The 26308-nt window shown below is 53.5% G+C and overlaps 12 protein-coding genes across 12 annotated transcripts; 7 read left to right on the plus strand and 5 right to left on the minus strand.

The window, feature by feature from the left end:
• Window positions 1-2419: 2419 nt before the first annotated feature.
• On the plus strand, window positions 2420-4148 carry N7498_001430 (uncharacterized protein; the record flags this gene model as incomplete). Its single annotated transcript, XM_058448493.1, has 2 exons — window positions 2420-3278; window positions 3331-4148. The coding sequence occupies 2 exons, from the start codon at window positions 2420-2422 to the stop codon at window positions 4146-4148; spliced, it is 1677 nt and encodes a 558-aa protein (XP_058313904.1).
• A 264-nt stretch (window positions 4149-4412) lies between these two features.
• Window positions 4413-6178, minus strand: N7498_001431 (C2H2-type zinc finger protein; the record flags this gene model as incomplete). The annotated part of the gene is made up of 2 exons (XM_058448494.1): window positions 4413-6037; window positions 6100-6178. The coding sequence occupies 2 exons, from the start codon at window positions 6176-6178 to the stop codon at window positions 4413-4415; spliced, it is 1704 nt and encodes a 567-aa protein (XP_058313905.1).
• Window positions 6179-6415: 237 nt separating this feature from the next.
• N7498_001432 (DNA-directed RNA polymerase core subunit RPO26) lies at window positions 6416-7130 on the plus strand (the record flags this gene model as incomplete). Its single annotated transcript, XM_058448495.1, has 4 exons — window positions 6416-6450; window positions 6566-6853; window positions 6922-7041; window positions 7097-7130. 4 exons carry the CDS (start codon window positions 6416-6418, stop codon window positions 7128-7130), a joined length of 477 nt encoding a protein of 158 aa, XP_058313906.1.
• An 802-nt stretch (window positions 7131-7932) lies between these two features.
• N7498_001433 (MCT family MFS transporter) lies at window positions 7933-9353 on the plus strand (the record flags this gene model as incomplete). The annotated part of the gene is made up of 2 exons (XM_058448496.1): window positions 7933-8159; window positions 8225-9353. 2 exons carry the CDS (start codon window positions 7933-7935, stop codon window positions 9351-9353), a joined length of 1356 nt encoding a protein of 451 aa, XP_058313907.1.
• Window positions 9354-9851: 498 nt separating this feature from the next.
• Window positions 9852-10529, minus strand: N7498_001434 (peptide alpha-N-acetyltransferase complex B subunit NAT3; the record flags this gene model as incomplete). The annotated part of the gene is made up of 3 exons (XM_058448497.1): window positions 9852-10023; window positions 10077-10308; window positions 10361-10529. 3 exons carry the CDS (start codon window positions 10527-10529, stop codon window positions 9852-9854), a joined length of 573 nt encoding a protein of 190 aa, XP_058313908.1.
• A 413-nt stretch (window positions 10530-10942) lies between these two features.
• On the plus strand, window positions 10943-12259 carry N7498_001435 (uncharacterized protein; the record flags this gene model as incomplete). Its single annotated transcript, XM_058448498.1, has 2 exons — window positions 10943-11637; window positions 11695-12259. 2 exons carry the CDS (start codon window positions 10943-10945, stop codon window positions 12257-12259), a joined length of 1260 nt encoding a protein of 419 aa, XP_058313909.1.
• A 1108-nt stretch (window positions 12260-13367) lies between these two features.
• Window positions 13368-16830, minus strand: tif32 (putative eukaryotic translation initiation factor 3 subunit EifCa; the record flags this gene model as incomplete). The annotated part of the gene is made up of 3 exons (XM_058448499.1): window positions 16615-16830; window positions 13949-16548; window positions 13368-13893 (listed from the first exon to the last, which is right to left on the minus strand). Exons 1-3 carry the CDS (start codon window positions 16654-16656, stop codon window positions 13368-13370), a joined length of 3168 nt encoding a protein of 1055 aa, XP_058313910.1. The 5' UTR covers window positions 16657-16830.
• A 513-nt stretch (window positions 16831-17343) lies between these two features.
• Window positions 17344-18165, plus strand: N7498_001437 (guanine nucleotide-binding protein subunit gamma). Its single transcript, XM_058448500.1, has 3 exons — window positions 17344-17593; window positions 17655-17712; window positions 17765-18165. Exons 1-3 carry the CDS (start codon window positions 17442-17444, stop codon window positions 17825-17827), a joined length of 273 nt encoding a protein of 90 aa, XP_058313911.1. The 5' UTR covers window positions 17344-17441; the 3' UTR covers window positions 17828-18165.
• Window positions 18166-18676: 511 nt separating this feature from the next.
• On the plus strand, window positions 18677-19411 carry N7498_001438 (Rdx family protein; the record flags this gene model as incomplete). The annotated part of the gene is made up of 3 exons (XM_058448501.1): window positions 18677-18823; window positions 18968-19142; window positions 19263-19411. 3 exons carry the CDS (start codon window positions 18677-18679, stop codon window positions 19409-19411), a joined length of 471 nt encoding a protein of 156 aa, XP_058313912.1.
• Window positions 19412-20191: 780 nt separating this feature from the next.
• pdeB (3',5'-cyclic-nucleotide phosphodiesterase PDE2) lies at window positions 20192-23266 on the minus strand (the record flags this gene model as incomplete). The annotated part of the gene is made up of 2 exons (XM_058448502.1): window positions 20192-22355; window positions 22422-23266. The coding sequence occupies 2 exons, from the start codon at window positions 23264-23266 to the stop codon at window positions 20192-20194; spliced, it is 3009 nt and encodes a 1002-aa protein (XP_058313913.1).
• Window position 23267: 1 nt separating this feature from the next.
• On the plus strand, window positions 23268-23690 carry N7498_001440 (uncharacterized protein; the record flags this gene model as incomplete). The annotated part of the gene is made up of 1 exon (XM_058448503.1): window positions 23268-23690. One exon carries the CDS (start codon window positions 23268-23270, stop codon window positions 23688-23690), a length of 423 nt encoding a protein of 140 aa, XP_058313914.1.
• Window positions 23691-24576: 886 nt separating this feature from the next.
• Window positions 24577-25883, minus strand: N7498_001441 (NAD(P)H-quinone oxidoreductase; the record flags this gene model as incomplete). The annotated part of the gene is made up of 4 exons (XM_058448504.1): window positions 25835-25883; window positions 25415-25681; window positions 25256-25347; window positions 24577-25200 (listed from the first exon to the last, which is right to left on the minus strand). Exons 1-4 carry the CDS (start codon window positions 25857-25859, stop codon window positions 24577-24579), a joined length of 1008 nt encoding a protein of 335 aa, XP_058313915.1. The 5' UTR covers window positions 25860-25883.
• Between the last annotated feature and the right edge of the window lie 425 nt (window positions 25884-26308).

A 26308-nucleotide genomic window follows, 5' to 3' on the forward strand; every position in this document is an offset into this window, starting at 1 on the left:
ATATTCTACAGTACATACACATCCTACAAAGCCGTGCAGAGTACGGAGACATCCAAAAGTGTCGTCATCCAGCGAGATCGGCGGTGGAGAGTGGCTACCCAAATTTAGCACAGCTAACTGTGCATGTCTTGGCCGAGTCGAACTATACTCGGCTTTGTTCTTTTTCCATTTTTCCTCGGGTACGGATTCAGGCACCACTGTTTTCTTTGTCAACTCTTTCAAATTGTCTAAGCCCACGCCCTGAAACGATCATCGGCAAACTTTTACTTAAAACCAAGTGGCAATGACGAGCGGGTCAGCGCGGCCCAGCTGAAGACTGCGCTTCTCCGGTTCTGCCGTGGACGCGCACTTCATTCACACCGCCCTGTATTTTTACTTTGTAGGCCCGTCTTTGCCTCCTGGTTGGCCACATTGCGCACGATGTTGTGGCCCGATGAAACTGTTCACTGGTTGCCTCTTGAAAACTAGGAACACGCAGGAACGTACAGGTCCTTACATGGCACCCGGACCTTTTCTTTAGGCTCCCCCAGGCACAAACCTGGTACCGGATCCCGCCCTCATTTCTATGGTCGCAAAGGCGTCATTTTGGCAAGTGGTCCACAAATGTCGGCATTTGCTTCATTGTGGTCCCCTGTCTCCTGGTGATTGGCCTCGAGCACCTGAGATCGGATTGATCACCGCCTCTGCCCCAGAGATCCCCGGTGCAGCTGTGGCTAGGTCTTGTACCCGGGACCTTTCCTGTACACGGAGTAGGAGGTTCATGTTTAGGATCAGGGCCAGGCTCAGGGCCATATCTGTATGTTGCACCTATAATTAACCCCTTGGCGGCCCGTCAGACCGATTTCAGTTAGGCGCCTGAGAATAATTGCCTTTGTTGATTCCTCGCGACTGAGACACCGTGGCCTTGGGTGCCAACCGGTGGGTCATGGCGTGTCATCCTTTCCGGTTAGGGCTCGGACACTGGACACATGGTGCCTCCGCGTGTCTCACGGCAAAATGGCAGCATGGTAGCGTGACCCCGTGGTCTTCTGGGAAAGGGGTTAGAAGGGGTGGGTTTGCCCCTATCCTAGTGATCACTTGGAATACCTCCGTGCCATGTGACCTCATGGCGAATGAGCCACAAACTAGAGACACTAATCAACGCTAACGGGCTATGGTCTACAACCTTAGTACCCCACATGCTTAAGCAAATATAGTATTCAATTAGCAAATAATATATCCGTGTCCGTTCAGGGAGAACTCTGCAGTCATTTGACAAAGGGGACGCCCCTGTCGATCTGGGGAAAGCTGATGCCTGCTTGTAAGGCTGATGCATGTAGAATAGACTATCACTGCAAGGAGTATGGAGTATGGAGTATAGAGCGATGTATTCTTCTTCCAGTCCTGTTACTAATCGCCTGGCACCTGGGCAACGTGGATTGTATTATCTGTCACTCATACGCTTGAATTATCTTAGCCTGCGGTGTGCGACTCCTTAGCAGACTCAGAAGTGGGTCAACCATACTAGCAACACTGACCTCGGGAAGTTACCGTAAATGAACCATCACGGGAGATCTACCAGTTGACGCAAAGTTAATAGTGCTTTGATCTCTAAGCATCCAGGTCTTCTACAGTTATCACCGTCATTAATCTCCTATTCTATGTCTGCAGTGCTGCACTCAACAGCCTGACGAAAACCCATCGTAACACCCTGGGACAATACCAATATATCTCAACCATACCGTTTTCTAAAGAGATCTCAATATACGACCCCCGCCAGGAGCTTCTCTAGGGTATAGGGCACGAAACCGATGCCTCAGAGAGCCTTCACAAATAAAGCCTGGCGTCCAGCCATTCACGCTCAAAAGTTTTTCAAAAATATATTAGTCTCACTGCTATATAAAAACTTTCTCATGTTGCTCGATGTTTGAATGATGCCGGGGCAGCTTTAACGGACCTTTATGCCGTCGCTGACTATTCTGATAAGTGAACACAAGTCGGGATACTCTTCATATGGAATTGGTATTCATGGTTCAAAAAATGAATTCCATGCAGTATGCTCACCGGCGACTCATACATCGCATCGTTGTTGTCGCTTAGTCGTAATGCGCTCGACCAAGTTGAGACTGTCTGCGTTGGGTAAACCGTGGACGTGTAGCGTTTCGTCTTTTTCTTCGTTTACCGTCTCATCCCTCCGATTCTCTACAGTCCTCCGTATCTTGTCCAGTTCTTGGTACGACCTCAACCTGCACTTATCAGTCACTCTTTATGTGTCCCTCGGGTACACATGAGAGTGAACTGCACATTTGCTCCCAGGCAGTTCCAATCACCCCGTCTTCATTTTACATCGCAATCTTCCCCTTCTTAAGTCTCGTCCTCGGGCGTGTCCTTCACATCTATCACGCACCTAGCAACGTCACGTTTGCATCTCGTCGGTGAAATGGAGCATCATACGGGATTGGTGGACACTCACCAGAAAGAAAACGTGAAACGCCAAGTCACCGAGGCAATGAAGGAGGGCTTCAGCCCGCCAAAGATGCCATGGTCACTTCCTGACTCTGACAGTGCTGACACTGACACGGACAATGTGCCTGAAGACGATGTGCCCGAGGACGATCGTGCGCAGACTGTCTCCACCGTTGATGAAAATGAGAAGGATTGCTTCTGGACTGAAAGTGATCCTACTCCCCCGGTTCCCATCCCAGGAGCTGTTTATCGGGACAGAAGCCTCGAGAATATGAAGAAAGCCAGTCTCGAATACCTGAACGACATCGTCGAGGAATACATCATCGGCTTCGACCTCACTACCTTTCCCCAGGTAATCGCAAATTGGATACCTACACTGAGAGCTACGGCTCTACCAGGCTCGTACGAACATCTGCTGCTGCTCATGTTTGACCAGGTTCTGGAATTCAACAAGTTCCAGAGCACCCTGAGAGAGTTGGGTGTTGCAGGTTCTCTCGACCCCCGTCGAGATGGTACCTTAACCATAAATCCACGGCGTGACCGCAGGGAGATTGGTAGAGGTAGAGGCAAACGCAGAGGCAAGGCTGTCTTGTTCCCCAAGGGCCGAATCGTCCAGAATATCCAAACCACCGACGAGGTGTACTTCTCGAGAGAACTGCACATACTCAGATTGATGGTTACTCCTCTTCGGGATGAGAAGGAGGAAATCATCTGGATAACCAGCCGAGAGGAGCAGCCGGATGACATGATCCAGCAGTTCGATGCAGCCAAGTTGGTGATCAATGACTTCAAGAAGCGCCTGATAAAGGCACTGCATGAAGGCCCTGAGAACAGTAAGTAACTCGTTTCCCTATCTCTTCAACAATGCTAACGTAAACCCTTCAGAGGCCATCAATCTTCCTGCCGCCAAAGGCCTCGAGTCCCCTTCATACCGCGAGAGACGTCTCCGAAACTCCAGTCTCCACCAATTTCGCATGGACGCTTGCAAAGCAAGCACTGAATGGGCACGATTCCCACCCAGCGAAACCGAACTGCGCAGACGGTACGGCCACTTCGGCACCTGGTATGGTCCTCACAAGGAAGCAGTCAAGCCGCCAATTAAGAACACCCTGCCTCCCGTACGGGTTTCCTCTAACCTGGGCTGTGAATTCGACAACATAGATACCATCCATCCCATCCTGCGTCGCGAGGGAAGGATCCTCACCCTGCTCGTCCAAATCACCCAATGGCTCGCTCTAGCCCGCGGCTTCTCCGCTGTCCACTTGTTCTGCGACATCACACGCCTGTTCAGCGTCCACGGCGTCGACCTTGGCAACAAGGCACAGGTGGAAATCTGCAAGCAGCTGACCAAGTTCCAGCTGATGTGCGATGCCCTGGTCAGCCCGGTCCTTCTTCATTTCCCAGTCAGTTCCAGTGTCACTAAGCAGTTCTCGCCCACGTTCATTCAGGGCGTAATTCAGGCAAATAGAAAGATGGAGGATGCTCTTGTCGACCTCGATACACTGTACCACAGTGTTAAGGATATCTCGAGTGATTCGCCTCCCCAGCTGCTGGAATGGGTAACTTGGAAGGGCCAAAAACTCCTGGCGCTCAAGATGCCTCGTCTGTTTGTTTCGCATACGAAGATCCAATTGCCTTTCGCCCCTGCTGAGATCTTCTCGGAGGAGGAGCTGGCTGCCCATCTGGATGCGATGGATGTTTAGACATGCACATTAAAAGTCTTGCTTACCTCTCGAGCCCGCTCTTTTCGCTTTAAGCTTCGATTCGTCTCGTTGCTTATTTTGATGCTGCATGGAAGGAGGGTGATTTCGAGATCTAAACAATGAAAATTAATTTAAGAATAGCAAATCAAATGAGTAACAAAGTTCGTGATTTTCGTAAGGCCACCTAAAACTCCTAATAAAGTACATGCATGAGCCTGAATAAATGCTTTCAAGAACTCCCATCATTCCGTGCGTACTACATCTTCATCTCTCCATTAAGTGGTAAGCAAGGACAGGGTCTATCAGCGCCATCTCATCATGGTTGGGTATCATAGAATCAACATTGCGCTCAACATCCGCAGAAAAGGTATCCTGCATAAGGAAATCAGGGTCCGGGCCATTGTGCTCAGGAAAACTGGACAAGTCGTTTTGCTGTGGGAAGAAAGGATTCTCGTCCGATACACCGTTGGCAGGTGTGCACTCATGTGAGTAAGAAGGCTCGGAGTGATCGAACTCGAGACCGTAGATGCCAAGTGCATTGCCACCGGGGCCGGACTTGTCGGACAGCAAGGCACGCTGCATGAACAGGCCCTGAACTTCGTCCTCGGAACACCCATGCTTGGCTGTCATGTGCACCCACAGATCATAATCGCGGTGGAATCGGTGCTCGCACGAGTCGTAGAAGCAGGGGATGTGTCGGCCTGTTTCCTCGGCGTAGCCCTGGCCAGTCAAGGCTGCCAGTGTAGAGATATGGCCACCACTGGACGAAGTATCGATGCCCAGTCGCTGGCGCCGCTCGGCCTTGGCATTCTGGTATCCCAGATGGGCGGTGCGGACGTGCTCTTCTAGTGCGAGCTTGCTGCCATACCGCTTCCCGCAACCAATGCCGTCCCATCCTTCAACTTTCTTGGAGGCGGATAGGTCTGTCTCGCCGCATCCAAACCGTTTCTCCCCCTGGTGGACGGTACGGATGTGGACCGTCAGGTTTCCTTTCTTGGTAAAGCTGCGGTCACAACCATCCATGGTGCAGGGAAAGACCTTCCTCTCCTCGAGGCTGACGTCTCCGTGAGCTACCTCAAGATGGCGACGCAATTCTCGGGATGTCGAGCAGACGATGGGGCAGTTGGGGCATTTTGGAGGATGAACAGTTCGAATGTGCTCTTGAAGAATGGTGTACGTAGGAAATGTGACCGAATAGTCGTGGTCAGGGTCGAAAGTACCCATGCCGGATGCTTGCTCTTGCAGGTGTTGGGAGCACTCCTCACAGCTAAATCTCTTCTCCGTATGGACCCGGCTCTCGTGAGCTCGAAGATGGCCCGCCGTATCGAATGCCATTTGGCATTTCTTCCCAGTTTCCGGGTCGACAAAAGCACACGGAAACGGCTTCTTGTTCAGATGCACTGTCGTAATGTGTTTCTGGAGAGTGGAATGCTTTCGGAAGGTCTCTTCGCATGGCGGATACTCCGTACAGCGGTACTTGTCTCTTCCGTCGTGCGCCGCAATATGACGACGGAGTCTCGAGCCTGTCACAAAGCTCTTACCGCAACCTGGGCGGTCACAGACGTAGTCCCTAACTCCTGTGTGGGCACTCTTCACATGGTGAGTGAGATGCGAAGCCCGCAAGAAGGTCTTGTCACAGCCCTTGAAGGTGCATTGAAATAGCCGCTCATTATTGTGCGATCTAATGTGCTCTTGAAGTCGAGCAGGGCGATTGAAGGCCTTGTCACAGCCCTCGAATGGACAGCGATGGGTTTTGAGTTCTGATGGGTATCGGGAGGAGGAAGTCGAGAATGGCGTCGCCGGTGTATCAAGCATGTCATCGTCCGCTGCACTGGGTGTCCCCGGTGCCGAGTACTCAGCATCTGAATGGGCTTCCTCGTAGATCCGGTCTTTGGCGTTGATCGTTAGCAGCTCGTTCAGTCCCTATCGAGATTCCAATGTTGCCGCTTACCGTCGTTATCCATCGCGGCCTGGTGTAGCCTTTTGGCCTGCGAAACCCATTCATGGGAGGCCTTACGCTTTGAGGCCATGCTTAAGGATGCCCCCGAGCAAGGAGGAGTTCACATTGAAGCAAAAAAGGAAGATGGGGGTGCTGCGTCTGACGAAAACTAAAATTATTTTGCCGGTGCGAAAGGGCGGTGAGCCCGAACACGGACTAGCGTGGTGGAAGATTTTCCGCCTTTTTTGCATCGCGATTCCTCACTTCGGTCCCGCGCTCAGGGTTTCTCTCTCTTTGATCCCCTCGACTCCGTTCCTTGCAATCCAACATGTCTGACTACGGCGACGACGCTGGCGGCGAGAAGTAAGAGTTTCCCATGGAGGCTAGAGCGGCGCGATCCTTGCAGATTGGTGTCCCTGTTGGAGCTTTCGACCACGCCTCGAGATTGAAGCGCATGCTAACTGGATCTGCCCTGAAGCTACGACTATGAGCCTCATGAGGATGTTTTCGAGGAAAACGAGCCGGAGGACTTCCTCGATCAGGAGGGTTTCGAGGATCACGATGGCGCCGAAGGCGATGATTCCTACCAGCCGGCCATCAACGGAGATAACGTCGTTGTCTCGGGCGATCCCAACTCTGGATATTCGGGCAAATTGATGGAGCAATCGCGCGAGAAGAAGGTTCCCAATGACCAGCGCACGACTACCCCATACTTGACCAAGTACGAGCGCGCGCGCGTGCTTGGTACCCGAGCTCTGCAGATTAGGTGCGTTGCGATTACTCAATGGCTTTGTTCGGCCTGAGATTGCCCTGGCTGACATTGATCCCATACAGCATGAACGCTCCCGTACTCGTCGATCTCGAGGGTGAAACCGATCCCCTGCAGATTGCCATGAAGGAATTGAACCAGAAGAAGATCCCTCTGATCGTGCGCCGGTATCTGCCCGATGGATGGTAAGTGGTATTGGGATTGCTATGAGGGTGAACAATTGGCTGACACGGTATATAGGTACGAGGACTGGACTTGCGAGGAGTTGCTGTAATGTGGGCACATATGCTGCCGCTCGTGGGGATTCTCTGATATTTTTTTTGGGTGGGTTCAGCATAGCGTTCGGAGTTTGGGAGTCTCGAAACCGTGGCTCAAAAAGAAAAAAAAGGCACCGTCCTTGGAACTGGGCAATACTGTACATGAACTAGAAAGAACAAAAAAATAATAACGGTTTCTAGTAGCTCTGTTCAACCAAGGTGTACCTAGGTACACAAGCCAAAACTACACTATAGAAACAAGGTAGAAGTCAAAATAATATTACCTAGACATATCTTCTAAACCGATCTAGATCTAGATCTTGTATTTGCCGCAGCAGGGCACCCATCCGCACGTGAGGCGTGCTGTTATCTCCCCGAGAAACCTTCAAGTCCCACTTTTCCACTTTGCTCTCTGCAAGTTATCCGTCTTATACCGCGATCCCGCAGATTATCATTCGCCTATGTCAGGCACAGCATGCACAAGGTCGTACTCGAACCCCTCTCGCCTGGGTAAATCGGCACGCTTTCCGTAAATCACTGGACACGCCCTATACTAGACAATTTACCCCGAGGATGGATCCCGCCCATCGTCCCCTATGGTCCAGGCAAGTGGAGGCCAGTGGGCCACGACTACCCAAAAACCACTTCTATTCGGGTCCTTCCGCCCCCCAACCCTGAAGTGCGCCCCGCTTGCGGTGCGTGGTTGGTTTATAATCAATCCTGGTGAATTTTTTTAATCTGGGACACCGTGACTCAACCTTGGGGTCACTGTTCGCACCGCTGCTCTTGAGAAACCTTTCTCGCCAGAGCGTTCTTCCCATGTCCGTCTATCACGAACTCGCCGCTGGAAAGATGGGTTCGACTAATCTGGAAATAGAGCAAAAGGTTCTTGCCGAGCCGATATCCGATGCTCCGATCGCCAAAGATGAAGAAAAGGCAAACGTCTCGGCCTCAGACCCCGACAAGGAGGACGAGCCGACCTTCGATACTGGTCTTTTTTCCTGGCTGCAGGTCCTAGGCTCATTCTTTCTCTTTTTCAATTCATGGTATGTACTTCCTTGTTCACGCTAGCAGTTATAACAAAGAATGCGCTAATATAATCAACGCATAGGGGAGTAATCAATACGTGGGGTGCATATCAAACCTACTATGAGCAGAACTTACTGTCTGATATTTCGTCGTCCTCAATCGCCTGGATCGGCTCCCTGCAGTCTTTCCTTTTGATGCTCATCGGTGTCATCACCGGCCCTCTCTTCGATGCGGGGTATTTCCGTAGCCTCATCGGCTTCGCAGGTTGCATGCTACCGTTCGGGTTGATGATGACCAGTCTCGCAACGAAGTACTGGCAGCTGATCCTCGCACAGGGAATCTGTGTTGGTTTGGCAGCCGGTTGCCTCTTCGTGCCTTCGGTTGCTCTCCTGCCGCAATACTTCCGACGCAAGAGAGGTTTTGCCAACGGCCTTGCCGCTAGCGGTAGCAGCATTGGCGGTGTTGTCTATCCCATCATGTTCAACCAATTGCAGAAGAAGGTCGGCTTCCCCTGGGCCACCCGAGCTATCGGCTTCCTCTGCTTCGGCACTGTCTGTATCTCATTTAGTATCATGCGGATTCGGTTTCCGCCAAAGGAAAAACGAAAGCTCTATCAGCTCTCTGCTTTCAAGGATCCCGGCTATTGTATTTTCTGCGCAGCCATGTTCTTCGGCTTCTTGGGCTTCTATAATTTCCTCTTCTACGTGCAGTCCTACGCAATTGACACCGGAATTGTGGACGGCAATCTAGGATTCTACCTACTTTCTATGCTCAACGCCGCTTCGACCTTTGGCCGCATCCTGCCCAACTTCCTCGCCGACCATACCGGCCCGCTCAACATGCTCACCCCGGCCGTGACCATCACCTCCGTCCTGGCCTTTGTGTGGATCAGCGTTCACACCGTTCCGGGTATTATCACCTTGTCCGTTTTCTATGGTTTCTTCTCAGGTGGATTTGTGTCACTGCCGCCAGTTGTCATGGCCAGCATGACACCCGACGTGCGCGACTTGGGCACCCGTCTCGGTATGGTCTTTGCCATCACTTCAATCGGCCTGCTGATCGGTACACCCATTGGTGGTGCCATTCTGAGCGACACCAACAAATATCTCGGTGTGCAGTTGTTCACTGCCTGCTGCCTCGTCACATCTGCAGTTCTCATGGGCACCCTCCGATTCGTTCGCTCGGGGCCCGTCCTAAAGTCTAGAACTTGAGAGTGATTTGGAGTGGTCCACGGACTATTGAGTTATATGTGAGATGCAGGCATCTCATGCCGCTCATCAAGTGTCAAAGGCCCAGTTCCAGGGGCCACTGTTACACCAAACTTTGCTTCATAGACGGGGCATTATGCGGGCAAGCGTACAATCTTACCACGCTTCTTTAATCACGAAACACCGCCGTCATCGTGGGCCTATCAACCGGTCCGAGAAGGCGGCCCATTATGTACAACCGGGTACCTTGCATCCCTCGGATCATGCATTTGCGAGCGTCGTGAAATAGGTTGGATAGGCTTATCATTACCGGTATATAAAGGATCGAAATATCTATAGATACAAGCCGAAATCCGTTCACTTAGAAATAAAATCATAATATTCTCTTGCCGATTGCAAGTATGCACGAACAGTCCGGAACTCCACCTTGCAAGCTATGCAGAAAATAACCAGAAACTCCGCCCCGATGTAAGAAACGTGGAATGCCGTCCCTCATCACACCTAGGAAACATCCTCAGGGCTCACAAGGAAGTCTTCGCCCTTATCTCGAATGTGTTCAAGCTTCGTGTCCCGGCTACACGGTTTGCGCATGTCGAATGCATCTTCACCGGAATCTGACATTCCCGTTGGGTCGTCGCTGTAGTAATTAACCACTCGCCTGAAGACTGAATATCTGTCGTTCATGTTAGCATGTAGCGCAATCCCATGAAGTGTAGTGAAGCTTACCCCATTCCCTTGTACATATCTACGGCAACCTTATTCCCAGATCGGACATACAGGTCAACAAACCACGCGTCGTTGATATCAGACCCATGCTCCAGCTCCTCAGTCAGCTGGCTGGCATAGCCAAGTCGGCGCCAGGCGGGGGCAACGGTCAACACCGTGATATGCCCGTGCCACGGGGTGTAGTGCTCGGACTGACGCATGGAGGGATGCTGCTCTTCGAGCTTGCCCATGACTATAATAGTTAGCCCGGTGTTCAATTTATCTGACCTAATCAAGATTCTTACTGTAGCCCACCACGCCGGCATCGCGGTCCTTCACCGTGCTGAAGAGCGACGGCCACTTGGTGAGGTAGTTGAGATAGAAGCCGAGGTCGTAGTTCTCAGTAAGCGGATCGAGGTTGGTCGCATTGAGCTTAAGCAGGTCCAGCGGGGACATGCGAGTGATTGAACTCATTTTGGCGAACGAAAGATTGGATGAGGATCAATTCATGAAGAGTGAGGAATGTGGGGTTCTATCGTGGGACATTATTCTGCCCGGGCGGTGGCGGCCTACTGCATTTGTTGTGCCGTCGTCGTTCAACTTGACTTTCGCAAAGATCACCTTTTCCTTTCTCTCATGATATTTATTTCTTTTGCTGCTTTTGTCTTGTTTCCTACTCGGACGATGCAGGATTAGACTCAGGAGACTTCCCCGTTCGGGCATCCCGCAATTGGCCGTTATCACTATCATTACCGTTTTGGCAGTCCAATAACACTGCGTGCTGAGGGTCTTGTTACCTCCTCTTGGACCTTGAGTTGCTATTTACTGTCTTATCCTTTACCTCAAGCTACTCTTATCCGGAGACCGAGTGCTCCCCTCTCTATCCGATGCCGCCCCTCCCTCCGTCTCCCCTGAAACTTGCTCACCGCCACCCCTCAATCATGGACGACTCACCTATCTCACCGGGAACACAAGGAGTCAATGGGTTCCCTCCTTTAAGTCCCGGCTCACCGCGAACTCCCCGTTTGTCCGCTCCGCCATCGCCAATCATGCCCCGCCAGAACCTACAAGGTATGAACGGGTCACAGCGAGAGTCTATAGACTTCTCCGCTGATACAGGAGGCGGGGGTGGCCTGGGAAACCTTGCCGATGAGTTGGCGGATGCCTGGGAACAGGAAGAAGAGGGATACGGGTACGCCTCGGGACAGGAGAATGTCCGGACAGGGTCCCAACAAATGGATCACAGCGACGGGGAGGATACATACATGCAATCTGTCCACGATATGCGTTCCGGATCGCCTGGGGTAGACTCGCCTGCCAGAAACCGTCTACGGGCTCCTCATCTGCGGCAACACCGGCGGGCAGAATCACACTATGATGGCTCAGACTATGGAAACGACTCCGATCTCGACGAGACCTCGGATATCTCCCCCGCTTTGGAGAGTCAGATGGCAGATATCGAAAGCCTCGCGCGGCGGGGCATTGAGAATAACGGGAGTGAAAATGACCATGTCATCCAGCGGACTGTCGAGGCACTCCGGGATCTTGGTGGACAGAGTGGGATCGAGAACAGTGCCATGCGGTAAATTGGAAATAAACAGGCGTTGTCTTTTGGCAGATATCTAACTTCTGGTTGCAGACTCATTACTGCCCACTCCTCTATTACATCGCACCTCACCCACCAAACCCGCACCCTCCAGTCTCTCATCCACCCACTCCTCTTCTCGCCATTCCCCCTCCTCTCCGAAGACGCCGTTGACTCTCTTATGCCCCTGATTGACGAAGGCCTCTTGCCAAATCTCCCATATCCATTCATGGAACAGACTCGCCGCGACTCTAGGCCATCTACACCCTCCCAACCTTCGACCAATCCACTTGTCTCCTTGCAGGCTCTCATCTCCCAAACCTCCGACATCACCCATTCTCTCCGCGGTCTGAGCGACACTCTCTACGAGTCCCGCCAGCTGACCTCCACTGCATCACGACGTCTCCGATCTGCCCGCGAACTCGTTGCCGATCTTCGACGCGAGGAAGAAAGTCGCGAGGAGGGCTCACGTTGGATCGAAATCGGCGACTGGGACCGCCGGTTGAAGGACCGCGAAGCAGGCAAGGAGTGCGCAGATGTTGTCGGTGGTTTCGAGGCCGTGTGCGGTGAATGGCGGGAAAAGCTGTTCGGGGCTGGCGCCGAAGTAGCTGCGGCATAATTTGCATGAGTCATATTCCTGTTGAGTTTCTGGAAAGCCCGCGCGTTTCCGGGACACCACTAGACTGTTATGAGCTTTTCTTGGGTTTCCCCTGTCTGATATCCACCTTTTTATTCTTTGTCCTTCCCTTTTTTGGCCCCAGCTGGTCTGTTTATATCCCAATTCCGCGATGTTGTAACTTAGATCGTTATGTATACAGCTATACACTATTGAATACCACTCATTTGACTCGCACGTATCTTTCATCTTACCTTTCGGATTTTAAGCGGATCTGTTATTGGTATTTCTAGGCTCTTTTCCCTATCATGGGAAGGTATAGATGCCAACTTGACTGCTAATGATCAGTATCAGGTAGTTGGGTAGGGTGCTGGCCGGATAGTGAGGTTTGTCCCGGCTTCGTTTTGCCAGGCTGCGCGACTGGAGGGTATTTTGGTGAGATCAAAACGGCTATGGGTTGTAATTATATCCAATTGTATGATTGGGTCGATATACTCCGGTCATTTGAATCAGGGTGTGCTTTTTATAGGGGAAGTATATGCGTTATGTTTAAGCTTCGGGAAGATTGGTACCGGCTATGAACAGGGTTCTTGTCTGGGAAATTGTCCAATTGGAGCCTACTGCGGGATTAAGAAAGGCAAATGGTGTTATCAGTCAGAACTGAGTGGGTGGACTCCATTTATGAACATAAGTGAACTATACGGGGGCCAGGCTAAGTCCGCCTAACTCCGACACGATATAATCTGATAATCTCCGCTACATAGAAAATTGAACACCAGGTTGAGATATGAATCAAACAGTTTTGAAGGTCTAAAATGATCCTATTCACTGAATCCCACCCAAATTGGGATCAAAACAATGGGGTTGAACAAGATATTGGCATCACTTGGCATCACGGATGACCACAGCCCATCCGGAAACAAGGAAATTAAAAGACAAGACAAGAAAAACGCAGGGCGAAACGATAGACCATGAGGCTCGCTCGAGCCTATGATACAGTCATTGCAGAGGGGGTCATGAAAACACGCGCCGGATAGGAAAAAGGGTCACTTTTTGCTCGTTCCCTAATATGAGATGTGAAGAAAATATAGTAATCCACCTATGGAGACGCTTAGCTTTGCTGCTGCTTCCAGCGGGGAACCCACTTGCCGCCGGCGGCAGCCTTGGGCTCCTCGGGCTTGGGGGCGGAGGGCTCGCGAGTTTGACGGGGCACAAAGCGCTCGCTAGGTCCGTTGGAGGGGGCTTCGCGGGGAGCAGGGGGCGGCGGGGCGGAACCAGAGCCGGCAGAAGCACCAGCACGCAGGTGGGGCGGCACGTAGCCACCACCGGCCCTACGGGCAGGAGCCTCCTCGCGAACGGGCTCGCGAACGGGCTCACGAGTGGGCTCACGAGTGGGCTCACGAGTGGGCTCACGAGCGGACTCGCGAGCGGACTCGGGGGCATCTCCGCCAGAGGTCTCCCTGGAGGCCAGACGGTCACGCCAGCCGCCACCAGCACCAGCAGTTCGTGGGGCGATATTGAGACGGGGAGCTGAGCGTTCGGCGGGCTCGAAGCCACCACCAGTTTTGCGGGTAGAGCGACGGGCTTCCGCCTCTTCTTCGCGCTGCTTCTGGCGAGCAGCAATCTCGTCGAGTTTTCTGCGAAAAGTAAGTTAGCCATGTGTTTCCCCAGCCATAGAAAACCAAAACATACCCTCGCTCCTCCTCGCGCTTCGCCTTCTCCTCGGCCAAAGCGCGACGGCGCTCCTCTTCGCGGGCAATGCGCTCCTCCTCTTCGCGCTGGGCACGCTCCTCCTCCTCCTTGCGGCGGAGCTCCTCTTCCTCGCGCTCCTGCTTCTCGCGACGGCGGCGCTCCTGGACCTCCTTGACACGCTGCTTCTTCTTGGCCTCGAGCTCGCGCTCGGCAGCCTTGCGGCGCTTCTCGAACTCTTCGTGGCGCTTCTCCGAGATCTCCTTGCGGAAGCTGGAGAATTGAGGGACCAGGCGGCTCAGACGGTGCTTGAGGGCAAGGGCCTCGGCGTGCTTCTGCTTGGCCTCCTTGAGGGTCTCGGCCTTCTGGATCTCGTAAAGCTCCATGTCGTGCTTCTTCTGGTTCTCGTAGTCGGTAGGGATGTGCTTTAGCTCCTCGCGACGGAAAGCACGCTCCAAGTGGTCGATACGCTTGGCAGTGGTGCGCACCCGGTCGTTGAGCTCGTTCTTCTCCTTCTCAAGCTGAGCCAGCTTGATAGCACGCAGGCGGTTGGCATCCAGCTCATCCATGTCGAACTCGCTGATGTCAATACCCTTGACGCCGGTCTTGAGCTCCTCGAGCTGCTTCTTGAGCTCCTCCTGGCGGATGCGGTCCTGCTCATCCTTGATGCGCTTGAGCTCACGGTCACGCTGCTCATCGGCGAGACGCTGCTTCTCAGCCTCCTGGAGCTGCTGGGTGCGGATGCGCTTGCGGGTCTCCTCCTCACGCTGCTTGCGCTGCAGAGCGTCGGTGGCAGCCTCCTTCTTCTTGTCGATGACAACACGACGAGCGAGGGTCTCCTCGTGCTCCTGGGCGGCGCCCTCCAAAGCACGGGCCTGAGCAGACTGCTTGGCCTGGAGGCGGAGCTCATTGTATGAGGGATCCACGTACATGGAGGTGATGTGGAGGGTCTTGGCCAGACGCGCCAGCTGGAAGCGGGCAATCTCGGCCGGGGTGTGCTGGAGGCGCTGGACAGAGCCAAACTCACTCTCGGCAGATCCGGCACCACTGCCGGCATGCATGGCCTTGGAGGAAGAGAAAACGTCCGAGTCGAAGGAAAGGGTACCGGAGATGTGGTCCACGCGGATGGCAAGATCGCCCTTCTTGCAACCGTTCATGATGAACTTCTCAATCATGGCGGGGGTAATCTGGAAGGGGTCGGGGAACTGGGCAAGCTCGTATACGAACTGGAGCTTAACGGAGTCGTAAACCTGCGACAGCTGCTGGAACAGACGGGTGAGGATGACCTGCTGCAGGGGCACGACGTACTTCTCCATCTCGGGATCGGCACCGATCTGCTTCAGGATGGGAGTGATCTTCTTGCAGATCGAGAGCGGGTGGAAGTCGACCTCAAGAATGTTGTACAGATCACGGATCTCGGGGCGGACGCGCTTCAGGAGGCCCTTGTTAAGAGCATCCCGGAAAAGAACGGAGCGGGATGGGGCAGAGGCCATACCCAGCAGGTTGGTGAGACGGGTGTTCTTGTTCTTGCGGGCCTCGTCCACGTCGACCAGAGCGCCGCGCGAGCGGTCAGTGCTGATGACAGGAATGGACAGAGCAGACAGGAGAACGAAAGAGGCGGCCTTGGTGATCTCGGCGTCGGTGACAGAAGGGTTTTCCTTCTTGGTGCTCTGGCCGGAAGCTAGGGCCACGGTGGAGAGACGGAGCAGGTTGTAGTACCGGTTCCAGGCGGCGGCGTGGAAGAGATAGTTCTCGCTGACAAGGAAGATACGGGCGAGCTTCTCGTAGTAGTTGGCCATCATGACGTTCTTGGCAGGGCGCTTGCTCAAGTTCAGAAGGGTGTGAATATCCTCAATGCTGCGGAAGGCCTCCTGCCACAGCTCCAGCTCAACGGCAACGTTCAACTGCTGGAAGCGGGTGTCCAAGTGGCGCTGCTGGGTATCCGCGTCGCTCAGGTTGATGGCGTGCATCTGGGAAGAGTACTTGGCGGCATTCTGGACATGGTTGCGGAGCAGCTCGCAAAGACGGCGGAACTCGGTCTTGCGGGTGTACTTGAGGCAGAACTGGAAGGCCTGCAGAGCGGTCGACTGGTACATGATCTCGAGGCGGGCATTGTTCTTCAAGATTTCGAGAACGGTACGGTAGGTCTCCCACAGGAACTTGAGCCAGGGAGTGACGACGGCGCGGTCGGTGCGGTCACGAGACTGTTCACCGGATACGGTGGCCAGCAGGATGGTCTCGGGGGTCTCGATAGCCTCCAAATCGTCGATGTTGGAGGAGGGAGCAGCGGACTCGAGGGAGGACTGAATCTCATCGGCCTTGGTCTGGGCCTCGGTGACCTTCTGCTCAGCGAGCTCGATGAACTTCTTCAGGACGATCTCGATGGTGCCGACATTGGTGTTCTGGGCGATGTTCTTGTACTGGTACAGACCATCCTTGGCGGCCTTGCCCTTGCGCAGGTCGACACAGAGTTCCACGAAGAGGAGCATGACGGGCTCGAGCGAAGCGATCGGGCTGCTGCGGGTACGCTTGGAGGTGACATGTTCGTGGAGGACGGTCAGGGCGGCGGGGGCCTGACCGACGGCGATGAGTTCCTGAGCCCTCTACACAGGCATTGTTAGTGGATGTTCGGGTCGATGAGACCGTAGAGATCGGATAGATGGACGCACCTTGAGGACATTCTCAGGCTTGATATGCGGTGGTGGCGGCATGGTAGATAATCAAACCCCTTCGAGAGGATTTTTTTTTTTTTTTCGTGGGAAGATGTGGAGGGATCGAGAAAAGCAAGCAGGCGTCTTGCACACGGGCAGTGGTCCTAGACCGACGTTAAAAATGCTGCCACGCGAAGTACCTATACCTGGAGGGGAAGATAGGCCTGTTGTGCGTGAACCAGCAAAAATTGCCCGATTCCCACTTTGGCTTCAGGCTAAGCGATGGGGCTGTCACGTGTGACGCTTCTGCCTCAGGCCGTGTATTTACCCCCGTATCGCGATTACCGGGGCACCGCGTGATGGGGAATCACGATTCCTAGTAACTAGAAAAAATGTACGAAAATTATATAACGGTGATGGATCGGGCTTACGCCGTACAAAACTAAAAACAGTTCCATTTCAAACATTCGACTTGGACGGGTCAGATTTTAATGATATGCCCAAGTCCCAGCTACCGAGTTCAACATTATGGCACTATTGATCCCCGGGTGCCCGGTACCAGCAACGGGAGACGTGTAATCAAAGGCACACGGGCCTCCCTGTACCACAAGGGCAAACGGGGAAAATCCCTCTTCAAACTTGTCAACTTTCACATCCCTTCCTTTTAAACCTTTCCACTCTCTTTATCTTTATTCGACAACCCGTCGAACTCGCTGGGCAAAAACCCCCCTGCGACTCGTCACCTCCCCCCTCCCCCCTTTAATCCGGTCTTCCGCCTTACCCCCTCTCTCCTGAATAACCCCCCTTTCTCGCGATCGCGCGCCGAACTCAATTCGCCGACCACAATGCCTGCGTACGAACTTCGCTCCGGTGGTGATGTCAAGAACAAGAAGCAGAGTGTCGCCGACCTCAAGTATCGCCGTCTGACCGAGCTCAATGCCCGCCTGAAGGAGGATCTCGACCGCCCGCGGGTCAAGGTGTCCGAGGCTGCGCTCTCGTACGGTTCCCCTTTTATGATGGAGCCGCCCCAGCAACTAACCAGGTCTTTGTGTCTCCAGTCTCATCAGCTACTGCAACAACACTCGCGACTTCATGGTTCCCTCCGTTTGGGGCCAGGTACGTAGCGCTTGTTTCATCCGGGCGGGCGCAAGACTAATATCTGTCGCAGGTCGACAAGCGGGAGGACCCCTACGCCCCCCAGCAGCAGGGCGGCTGCTGCACCGTCATGTAATGCAACTCATGACACTAATTACTCTCGATCGCCCGTGACACGATGTCTTGATTTCCCTTCTCCTAATTCCGGATCCCGATGATCGTTTTCTCTGCCCCCTCTGGACCCGACCACGAACAACCACCGCTCGCCTGCCGGGCGCGGCGCGAGATGTGGACCCTGAAGAATCGTCTTGCTGGCCCTGCACGACCCTTCCACGTCTATACGGGACCATGCGGGTATCTTACCTTTTTGATATGTCGTTATTCCTTGTCAACCTCGGCAGTTGTGTCCCGGACGCTGCGTGATGTCGAGTTTGCTCTGTCTTTTCTATTTTGCCGGATGTTCTTCTACTACTACTTCTTCTTCTTCTCTTCCATTGCCACATTCCCCCTTTGTCGTCCTGTGTTTGAAGCCAATTTCCTTTGTTCTCTGGGTTCCTCAAAAACCTCTCTGTCTCTGCCGGAGAGTCGGGTTGCCATTCGTGTATCATAGATTCGATTTGCATCCAATGACCAATACAATACCGATCTAATCTACTAGTGGACCACGTAGCTCCTGCCTAGCGTCATACTTTCCATATCAAATCATATCCAGCCGATCCCCGGGTACATGCAGCGCACACGACCTGACCGAATCAGGAAATCACCCCGCTGACATCATCCCACCGCAAATTCATCCTCCATCAACATCAACAACATTCTCGCCTTAGCTTTCCGGCGTCAACGTCCAACCATCTTCAGTCACCTTCTCGGATATTTTCAACCTAAACACCAGGCACATACTGCAAGTTCTCAGCGGGCGAGACTCTCTCAACGTCACACATCATACCTCCATCACGCCACCTCGATAAAAGACCAACCACTCACCATGACGGAGCCCATTGCTCCAATTGAGAAGAGCGTCGCAGGTGAGACCACGGGCCCTGCAGACAATATGGCTCTGGAGCGCGTTCGCCTCCCACGGATCGCAATCCAATTCTGTACGCAGTGCAGGTGGATGCTGCGCGCTGCATATGTACGTCTGATCTATAGCTTCCTGCCTTGATATGTCCACGGGTCCCATGCTACTGGTTTCTCATATGCAATTCAAACCCCCCTCCGTACCACGCACACAGAGGGTATTGCGAAGACTTGGATACACATACTTACTCGAGTCCAGTTCGCCCAGGAACTCCTGTCGACATTTAGCACGGATCTCGGTGAGGTAGCCCTGGTACCAGTGACGGGCGGCGTGTTCACGGTGACTATCTGGCATGCCGGACCCTCGGCTTCGGGAGAGGCCGCTGCACAAGAGACACTCCTCTGGGATCGGAAGCGAGATGGTGGATTCCCTGGTACGTTGTCGTTCCATTCTCCCATTTTATTTTCTGTGTATTCTGCGGCCCTCTTGCATCTCGGGCTTTTCCTTTGTTCGATATCTTATCGGCTTGAACTTACGTGTTTTCCTGTTGCAGAGGTAAAGGCGCTCAAGTCAATGGTGAGGAATATTATTGCACCGGAGAGGGACTTGGGGCATACGGATCGGGCGTTGAAGAAGGCAGGAGAGGATAAGAAGAAGCAAGAGACTGCGGAGGCAAAGAAGGATTGTGAGGATTGTCAGTGACTTTGGTAGTTTAGAGCATCTGAGATGATATCATACCTAGGGAGGTACATAGAGCCTTCAAGAGGAATATATGAACGTGATGATACCCACGAGCACTACTTGACGGCCCTGGAAGTGTCTTATCTAGATACCTCAAGTCGGCGGATTAACCATGCTACAGTCACTGGAAATCTTGACAGAAAGATTTAATATGTATATTGGAGAGAAAGTAAAAAGCAACTCAGTCTCACCAAGCTTCAAATCCCACAGGACTAAATAATAGTCGACGCCACCGCCCCCAATCCGGATTCTAAGATGACCGTCCCAAAAAAATCCAAATACAGATTCCAACAGAAAAGAGAAAAGAAAAAAAAAAAAAAAAAAAAAAGCAAAGAACGTCGAACATGTCCATGATCATCACACAATAGGGCGCGTGGCCCAATGCAGTACTACTCTGACCCGAGAAGCGAAGACACGCCCGTCTCGTATAGACGGGGGAGTACGTGCTCATTTGGAGAGCGTGGTAGACATACACCTTATTTGTGGTTGGAATTATATTCGCTTCGTGTCCGAGACAAGAGTCTAGCTCCGTTCGTCAACGCCGTTGGGATCGTAGGATCACAACCCAGAACCAATTTTTGAGAAAATTTGGAGCACGCTTGAGCCAAGTCGTGAAATCGTGCTGCTCCCTTCGGCACCTCAACGCTCATCAAAATGCACCGTTAACCATGATCGCATAATATACAGCCGGCAAGAGTATCATATCAATACGCCAGCTAGGGAAGGGTGAGTATCAAAGTCTCAGCTTTCGCCGTGGACTTCGTGTTGGTGGTTACGACGCTTCCAGAAAGCAAGCCGAATGCGACTCCGGCGCTTTGTGAGCCTGTGCAGACCACCACGCTCCCCGTTGTGGTGTGTTTCCTGCGGGGCGTCATTCTTGATACTCTCGCCGGTCGTGGTAGATTGAGTCGGGCTCCGAGTGCCGTTGATGTCTGTCCGAGTAAAGTCTTTGTGGTGCCCATTCTCGGGCTGGGGTTGAGCTGCATCCACGCCGGAACTATGGCCACGGCTGTAGCTGCTCTCCTGATCACCAATATTCGAAGCATATGATGTGCTAGGGCGCGTGCTATTGTCGTCTGGCCCACCGATCTCGCTCTGAGGCGCACTATCATCTGACACACGCTTCTCATCCCCGCTATCCACGGCCAAAAAGCTCGAGGCATTGGTTGCGGGTGAGATCGGTGTCATGTTGTTGCTATACGCGCTGATACTCTGAGTTCGCGTGCAGCTGTTGCGGTTCGATCCCGACAGGGCAGAAGTGCGAACAGAGGAACTGTGATGCGCGTGGTGACGCGGAGGACCCGGCGGGGCCCCTTGACGGGAGCTGCTCGGTCTCTCGGAAATAGATTCAGGGATAGATTCATGCCCTGCGGTGCTCATCATGGCATTGCCACCATTGGTAGCTGAGTTAGCATATAGAGCAGCGGCTAAGACGGCCGGGTCTCCAGAAGAGTGGGCCGAATCAGCCAGAGAGGTATGATATTTTGTTCCAACGGATCCTCGGGCGGTTTGTGGGGCACCGGGGATAGAAAAGTATGAAAGATCCGGCATGGCGCCCGCCACAGCGCTTGCCGACTTTCTTGACGAGACATCGGAAACAAAAGGCGTGCCGGTAATCTCGATTTGAGGACCCGGTGTATCAGGTGACACGACTGGCTCGATCGTGTTCTCGTTGTAGGCACCATCAGGCGAGTCCGTGCTTTCATCGGGCTCCGGTGATGAAACGTCCTCTTGGTCGTCATCCACAGGTTGCAGGGCGGCCCTTGGGGTGCTCTCTTCGTCATTTGCCTTAGTATGAGGGCTTTGAGAACGAGGAGAAACCGCGCTCTCTGCCCGATCTTCAACGGGCAGCCCCTGTCTCCGCAGCTCATCATTGGCATGCTGCTGCCACTGCGCTTGGTTGCAGCGAATATGATCGGCAGTAAATTGCAACTGGGGAAGAAGGTCGGAAACACCCTCGAATAGCGGAAGGGCGAAGATGGACATGAATCCAATTTGGCCCGTGGCCAGCTTGTAGATATTGCCCAACTCAGGCGGTCCGCCAAAAAGCGCGGTCTCCATCCCGACCTCCTTCTCCATCTCACCTTGGTTGGCGAATTCTTCCTGCAGAATTTGGGTCCACTTCTCTGCAATCATCCAGGGCCGAGCCACATTGCTGATATCGGCGCACTTGATCAACAAACCGCAGACAAGGGTCTTATACATTTCGACATCCTGAGGTTTCCAGCCATCGACCGACTTGTTGTTCTCGTGGTATTTCTCCTGCAGAGATCCCATTCGCTGCATGAACTTCTGGTGAACACCCATGTCAGTGGCCAAGATAGAGCTAATGAGGAGCTTGCGAAGCTGCTTGTCCTTGAAGGCTGCAGGCCAGTGACGGCGAAGGATCTGGGAGAAGGCGGCGCAATGGAACGCCTCAAGGACGGAGTTATCGTTATATAGTTGCGCCAAAGGGGCGTTGAGTTTGACGAGGAAGAAGTTGTTGACTCCCGGGTGGCCGACATCGTGGCCAATTGCGGAAATGAGTAGAGTGAGGGCGTCGAATGGGGAGAGAAGAGAGGCAATGGGAGCCTTTGACGTAGAGATTTGGCCAATCGGTTCGTAAGGAGGAAGGGCGCCGATGTGAAGCAGGAAGCAAAATACTGACTGCAACACATCGATCGCATGGCGGAAATTGTGGTAGAGGACGAAGTTATTATAGGCAGCACGACAAGCGAGCAAGAACGTTTGCAATTCACCGGGCGTCAATCGCCACTGTTCTAATCCGGGCAAGTTGAAAGCGTGCTGAATGATCTCGCAAGCTGCCAAAACCAGCTCATCTTCGGAGAAATCGTGTCCAGAAAACTTCCAGCTTCCAACCTGCTCTTTGATGAAAGCTTCGCGGTCGGGTCCGACGCGGATTTCCCTGAAAAAAAAAAAAAAAATGAATGAATACTCGGATCCAGGTTCTGGATGCAAAAATGAGACATACCGTTCTTGAAACTCATCAATGATCTCCTCCGGATTGCATATTCCTTTCATGAGTTTCGACACCATTGCCTCTCTCAGATACGCATACGGCTGTTCATCGTGAACACCAACCCAGGAGAGTTTCCGATTCTTTTTGTGCGCCAGAAATCGCGACATCTCCCTTTGGGCTGACCGATGATATCGGTATGCATGGACCACAAGGCCCTGAATCCTAGAGCGATCAAGAGGTGTCGTCAAGACATCGATAGCACCGGCATCGAGGCACCGCACAATCTGCTTGTGTTCTAGAGTGACCGGGGTCTTACTCTGCGGCTCACTCGTCGGCTCGGGCGCATCCGAGCGAGGAACGCGCAGAATGGCGATGGGAATGACGAGTTTCGGGCCACCTTGCACTTGAATATCGTTTGAGACGCCTGATAAAAGGCCCACGCCGGGTGCTTCGTCCGAATGCGAGGAAAAGGTGAAGGTGCGCTGAATGGAACCGGGTGACGGGGGACCGTTGTCTGCCCACGACGCTCGACTAGCCTTGCGGCGGGCGACGCTCGATTCGTCGCTATTAAAATCGATACCGAAGAAGGCGAATATCGGGGTACAGTCGCTGCCGGATCGATCGCTCAGCTCGGCGAGTTTTGTAGCAAAGGACGCTCCACTCTGGCACAGGTATATCTTTTTACACACGTCCAACAGTTGGTCCAGGTCGGCCTGCAGTGCGTCTGGCTCCTCGGGTAGGGTGAAGGAGCCGGCGGATGACACGGTCGAGGCGTCAATGGAGCTTCTGCGCACCCATCTCTCCGACCGAACCCGGTCGTCGATGTAGACGCCCGAGCATTCCACGCGGTCCACCATCATGACACAGGGTGTTTCACACGCCGATCCACGCCGCCGCTATCACAGTAACCACCGAGAGATATCGAAAGATGAGAGAAGCGAGGCGGTTCGACGCTGGTTTGCATATGGCCCAAACCCGGAAGGAGAGCGCGGGGAGATGGAGATGAGGCGTATGAGGGGCGTGAGGTGTGAAAGGTCAAGGAGGGCAGTCCGGGGAACAGGTAGAGAAACGAGCGGCGAGTCCGTACAAAGCGAGCCGAGATGGAAGAATCCGGTAAGGAAGGACTATCGTCGCCCAACGGCGAACAGTGCGGTTGTCCTGCAGCAATCCAGCCGTCGCGTTGCAGACTGGAAGATCCGAGACAAACCCAACGGGTCGCAGTCGAGAATGCGCGCGGGTTCTCAGCGCTGGACGTTGAACGCCACAGATGACGGCACGTGAGGGGAGACGGGAAGGGGGTCTTTTTTTTTCCCCCTTTGGTGACGGGGTAGTTAGAGGGTGGATGGTATGAAGAACAAAGGAAAGTGGGAAAGGGTCACGACGTGGACGACATAGTGGATCGAGGCTATCTCAGATCTCGAAGGAAGAAAGAGAAAACAAGTGGAGGGGGACACGGGGAAGGGGCTTCGGTCCTCCTTCCAGAAGCCCTTGAGGGGGGCGGGACGGGATGATCCTCGATTACTTGGTTCTTCCTCTCTGGACGGTACTCGGTACTCGGTACTCTTGGACGGTTTGTACACCCTCACCCTGTACGCCGTGACTGTTTCGGTCTCTTGATTCGGCCGCTAAAAAAAACTTCCCGGTCTTCTATACTTCCTTCTCTTCATGATCACCCCCTTCTAGAGCCTCGATCCCGGTCGGTGGACCCATGACGCCTCCTCTCATTTGCGCACGCACAATTTTTTCTAGAAGGCCCACCTTACCTAAGCACGCCTGTCAATTGCCTCGTCATTGGCCGGCTGCAGGATCGAGGCTCCGGGGAGTCCGCCGGGCGTAAATTGGCGGGCGTAGGAACGTAGGAACCCCATCCCGGCCTGCAAGTTGCATGATCTCATCACTTGTCGACCCCGGCCCACGAAAAGTAAACACCTCCTTCGAGTCCCAGGTCTAACCCTAGACGTGTTCCCCGCTTTCACCGTTCCTGATGCATCCTCCGTGGTTCTGCGGCGATCACGACGTACGGGGGGGTGGCCAGCCAATCATAATGCCACCGTTTCCTAATCCCTACATCGGGTATATGTGAGGAATCAATTTCATTTCTTCATTGGATCGAGTCCGGGTACCCCGGTCCCGAGCCCATGCCGCTCGTCCCTTTTACGTTTCTGCGTTAGACCGTGCAGATGATCTTCCCCTTGGTCGTGTTGCTCTCCAGTAACTGGTGCGCCTCCACGATCTGCTCAAAGGGGAATACCTTCTCCACGAATATTTTGAAAGTCCCGTCGCAGAACTTCGGCAGCGCATGCGAAACGAGCGTATCTCTCAGTTTACGCTGGTATTCTTCGTCCCGACTGCGTAGTGTACTGCCTTCCACCCGAATCCGCTTCATCAACAGAGGTGCGATGTTCACTCCCTCGGGCAGCTGCACACCACCCATCAAACCCAACAGCACCACACGCCCGTCTTTGGCGGCCACGTTCAGGTTACCTTGGAAGTAAGGAGCGCCGATAAAGTCAACGGTCAGATTCACGCCGGCACCGCCGGTGGCCTTCTGGATCTCGGCGGCCCAGTCCTGAGTCTTGTAGTTGAAGGCGGCCGTCACGCCAAGCTCCTTCACGAGGAAATCGATCTTCTCCTGCGATCCCGCCGTTGCGTAGATGGCCTTGGCACCCTCTGCTTTGGCGAGCTGAATACCCGAGATAGAGACGGATGAGGCGCCTGCGTGGAACAGGACGGACTGTCCGGCCTGGAAGTCGCCGATCAGGAAGAGAGCCTGCGAAGCGGTGATCCAGGTCTATACGTGGAGCATTAGTCCGTTGCTTTCCTTTGTAATTATAGATGGAGCTTACCTCCGGCGCGCCGGCAGCCTCTTCCCACGAGAGGTGCTTGGGCTTGTGGATAAGCATCTTGGTCGAAACGGCAATGTACTCCGCGTAAGCACCTATTGCATCATCAGTATAACGGTCCCTGAAAAAAAAGATACCGAGAAAGAACCAGAAAGAACATACCGCCATAAGCAAGGCCAAACACCTCGTCTCCGACCTTGAAATCGTCAGTCGTCTCGGCGCCCAGGCTCTCCACCACGCCGGAGAACTCGACTCCGATGGTCTCGGGAGCCTGCGGCGGAACCGGGTACCGGCCCTCACGCTGCAGCAAGTCCATGCGGTTCAGACCGAACGCGTGGATCTTAACAATGGCTTGGCCGGCAGCGGCGCTGGGCTTGGCGATCTGGTCGACGAAGAGGGAGGTCGCGGGGCCTTTGCCGCCCTTGACGGCTGTGTTGAATTGTAAGCATCGAGATTACTTGGAGCTACATAGATTGTGCAAAATTGCGATGAACTGAGCTCTTTTCGAGCCGTGCATGTTTTGACATCCTGCACGCAATGTAGATGACAGGGATGGCGGGGATGGCGGGGTGGGAAGCTTACCAATGGCACGCATCGTGGAACTCATTTTGATCAGAGAGAGGGTTTCAAGTGAGCTTCAAACCTAGTTGGAGCGGATGCAGTAGCTGGAATCTAGATTTTGTTTTATATCCTGCGCCTGGTGGATGGAATTCGTCCGAAGTCGAGTGAATAAGGTGCGCTGACAAATGGTGCAGTGAGGATCCATGTGTGTGCAGCGGTTAGCCGGCACGAACATCTGAGATGATCTACGATTCAAAAAGTTCCGACTTCAATATAGCGAATGGAATTCAATTCTTCTAATCGCGCAAACAATGGAATATGGTAGTAATCATCAGAAGTCGCCCACCCTACTCCATGCAATCCACGAATCCGTTTCCATGGACCACCCCAATCCTCCTCGAGACTCCGCGTGGTTTTTGGTTGCCGTAATCGAAGACGCCGAGAAAATGACACAAAGGAAAAGATGAAACAGATAGGTACGGGCACCAGACAGAT

Source organism: Penicillium cinerascens (assembly GCF_028974065.1).
Source record: "Penicillium cinerascens strain IBT 15544 chromosome Unknown contig_16_segment0_segment0, whole genome shotgun sequence".
NCBI lineage: Eukaryota > Fungi > Ascomycota > Eurotiomycetes > Eurotiales > Aspergillaceae > Penicillium > Penicillium cinerascens.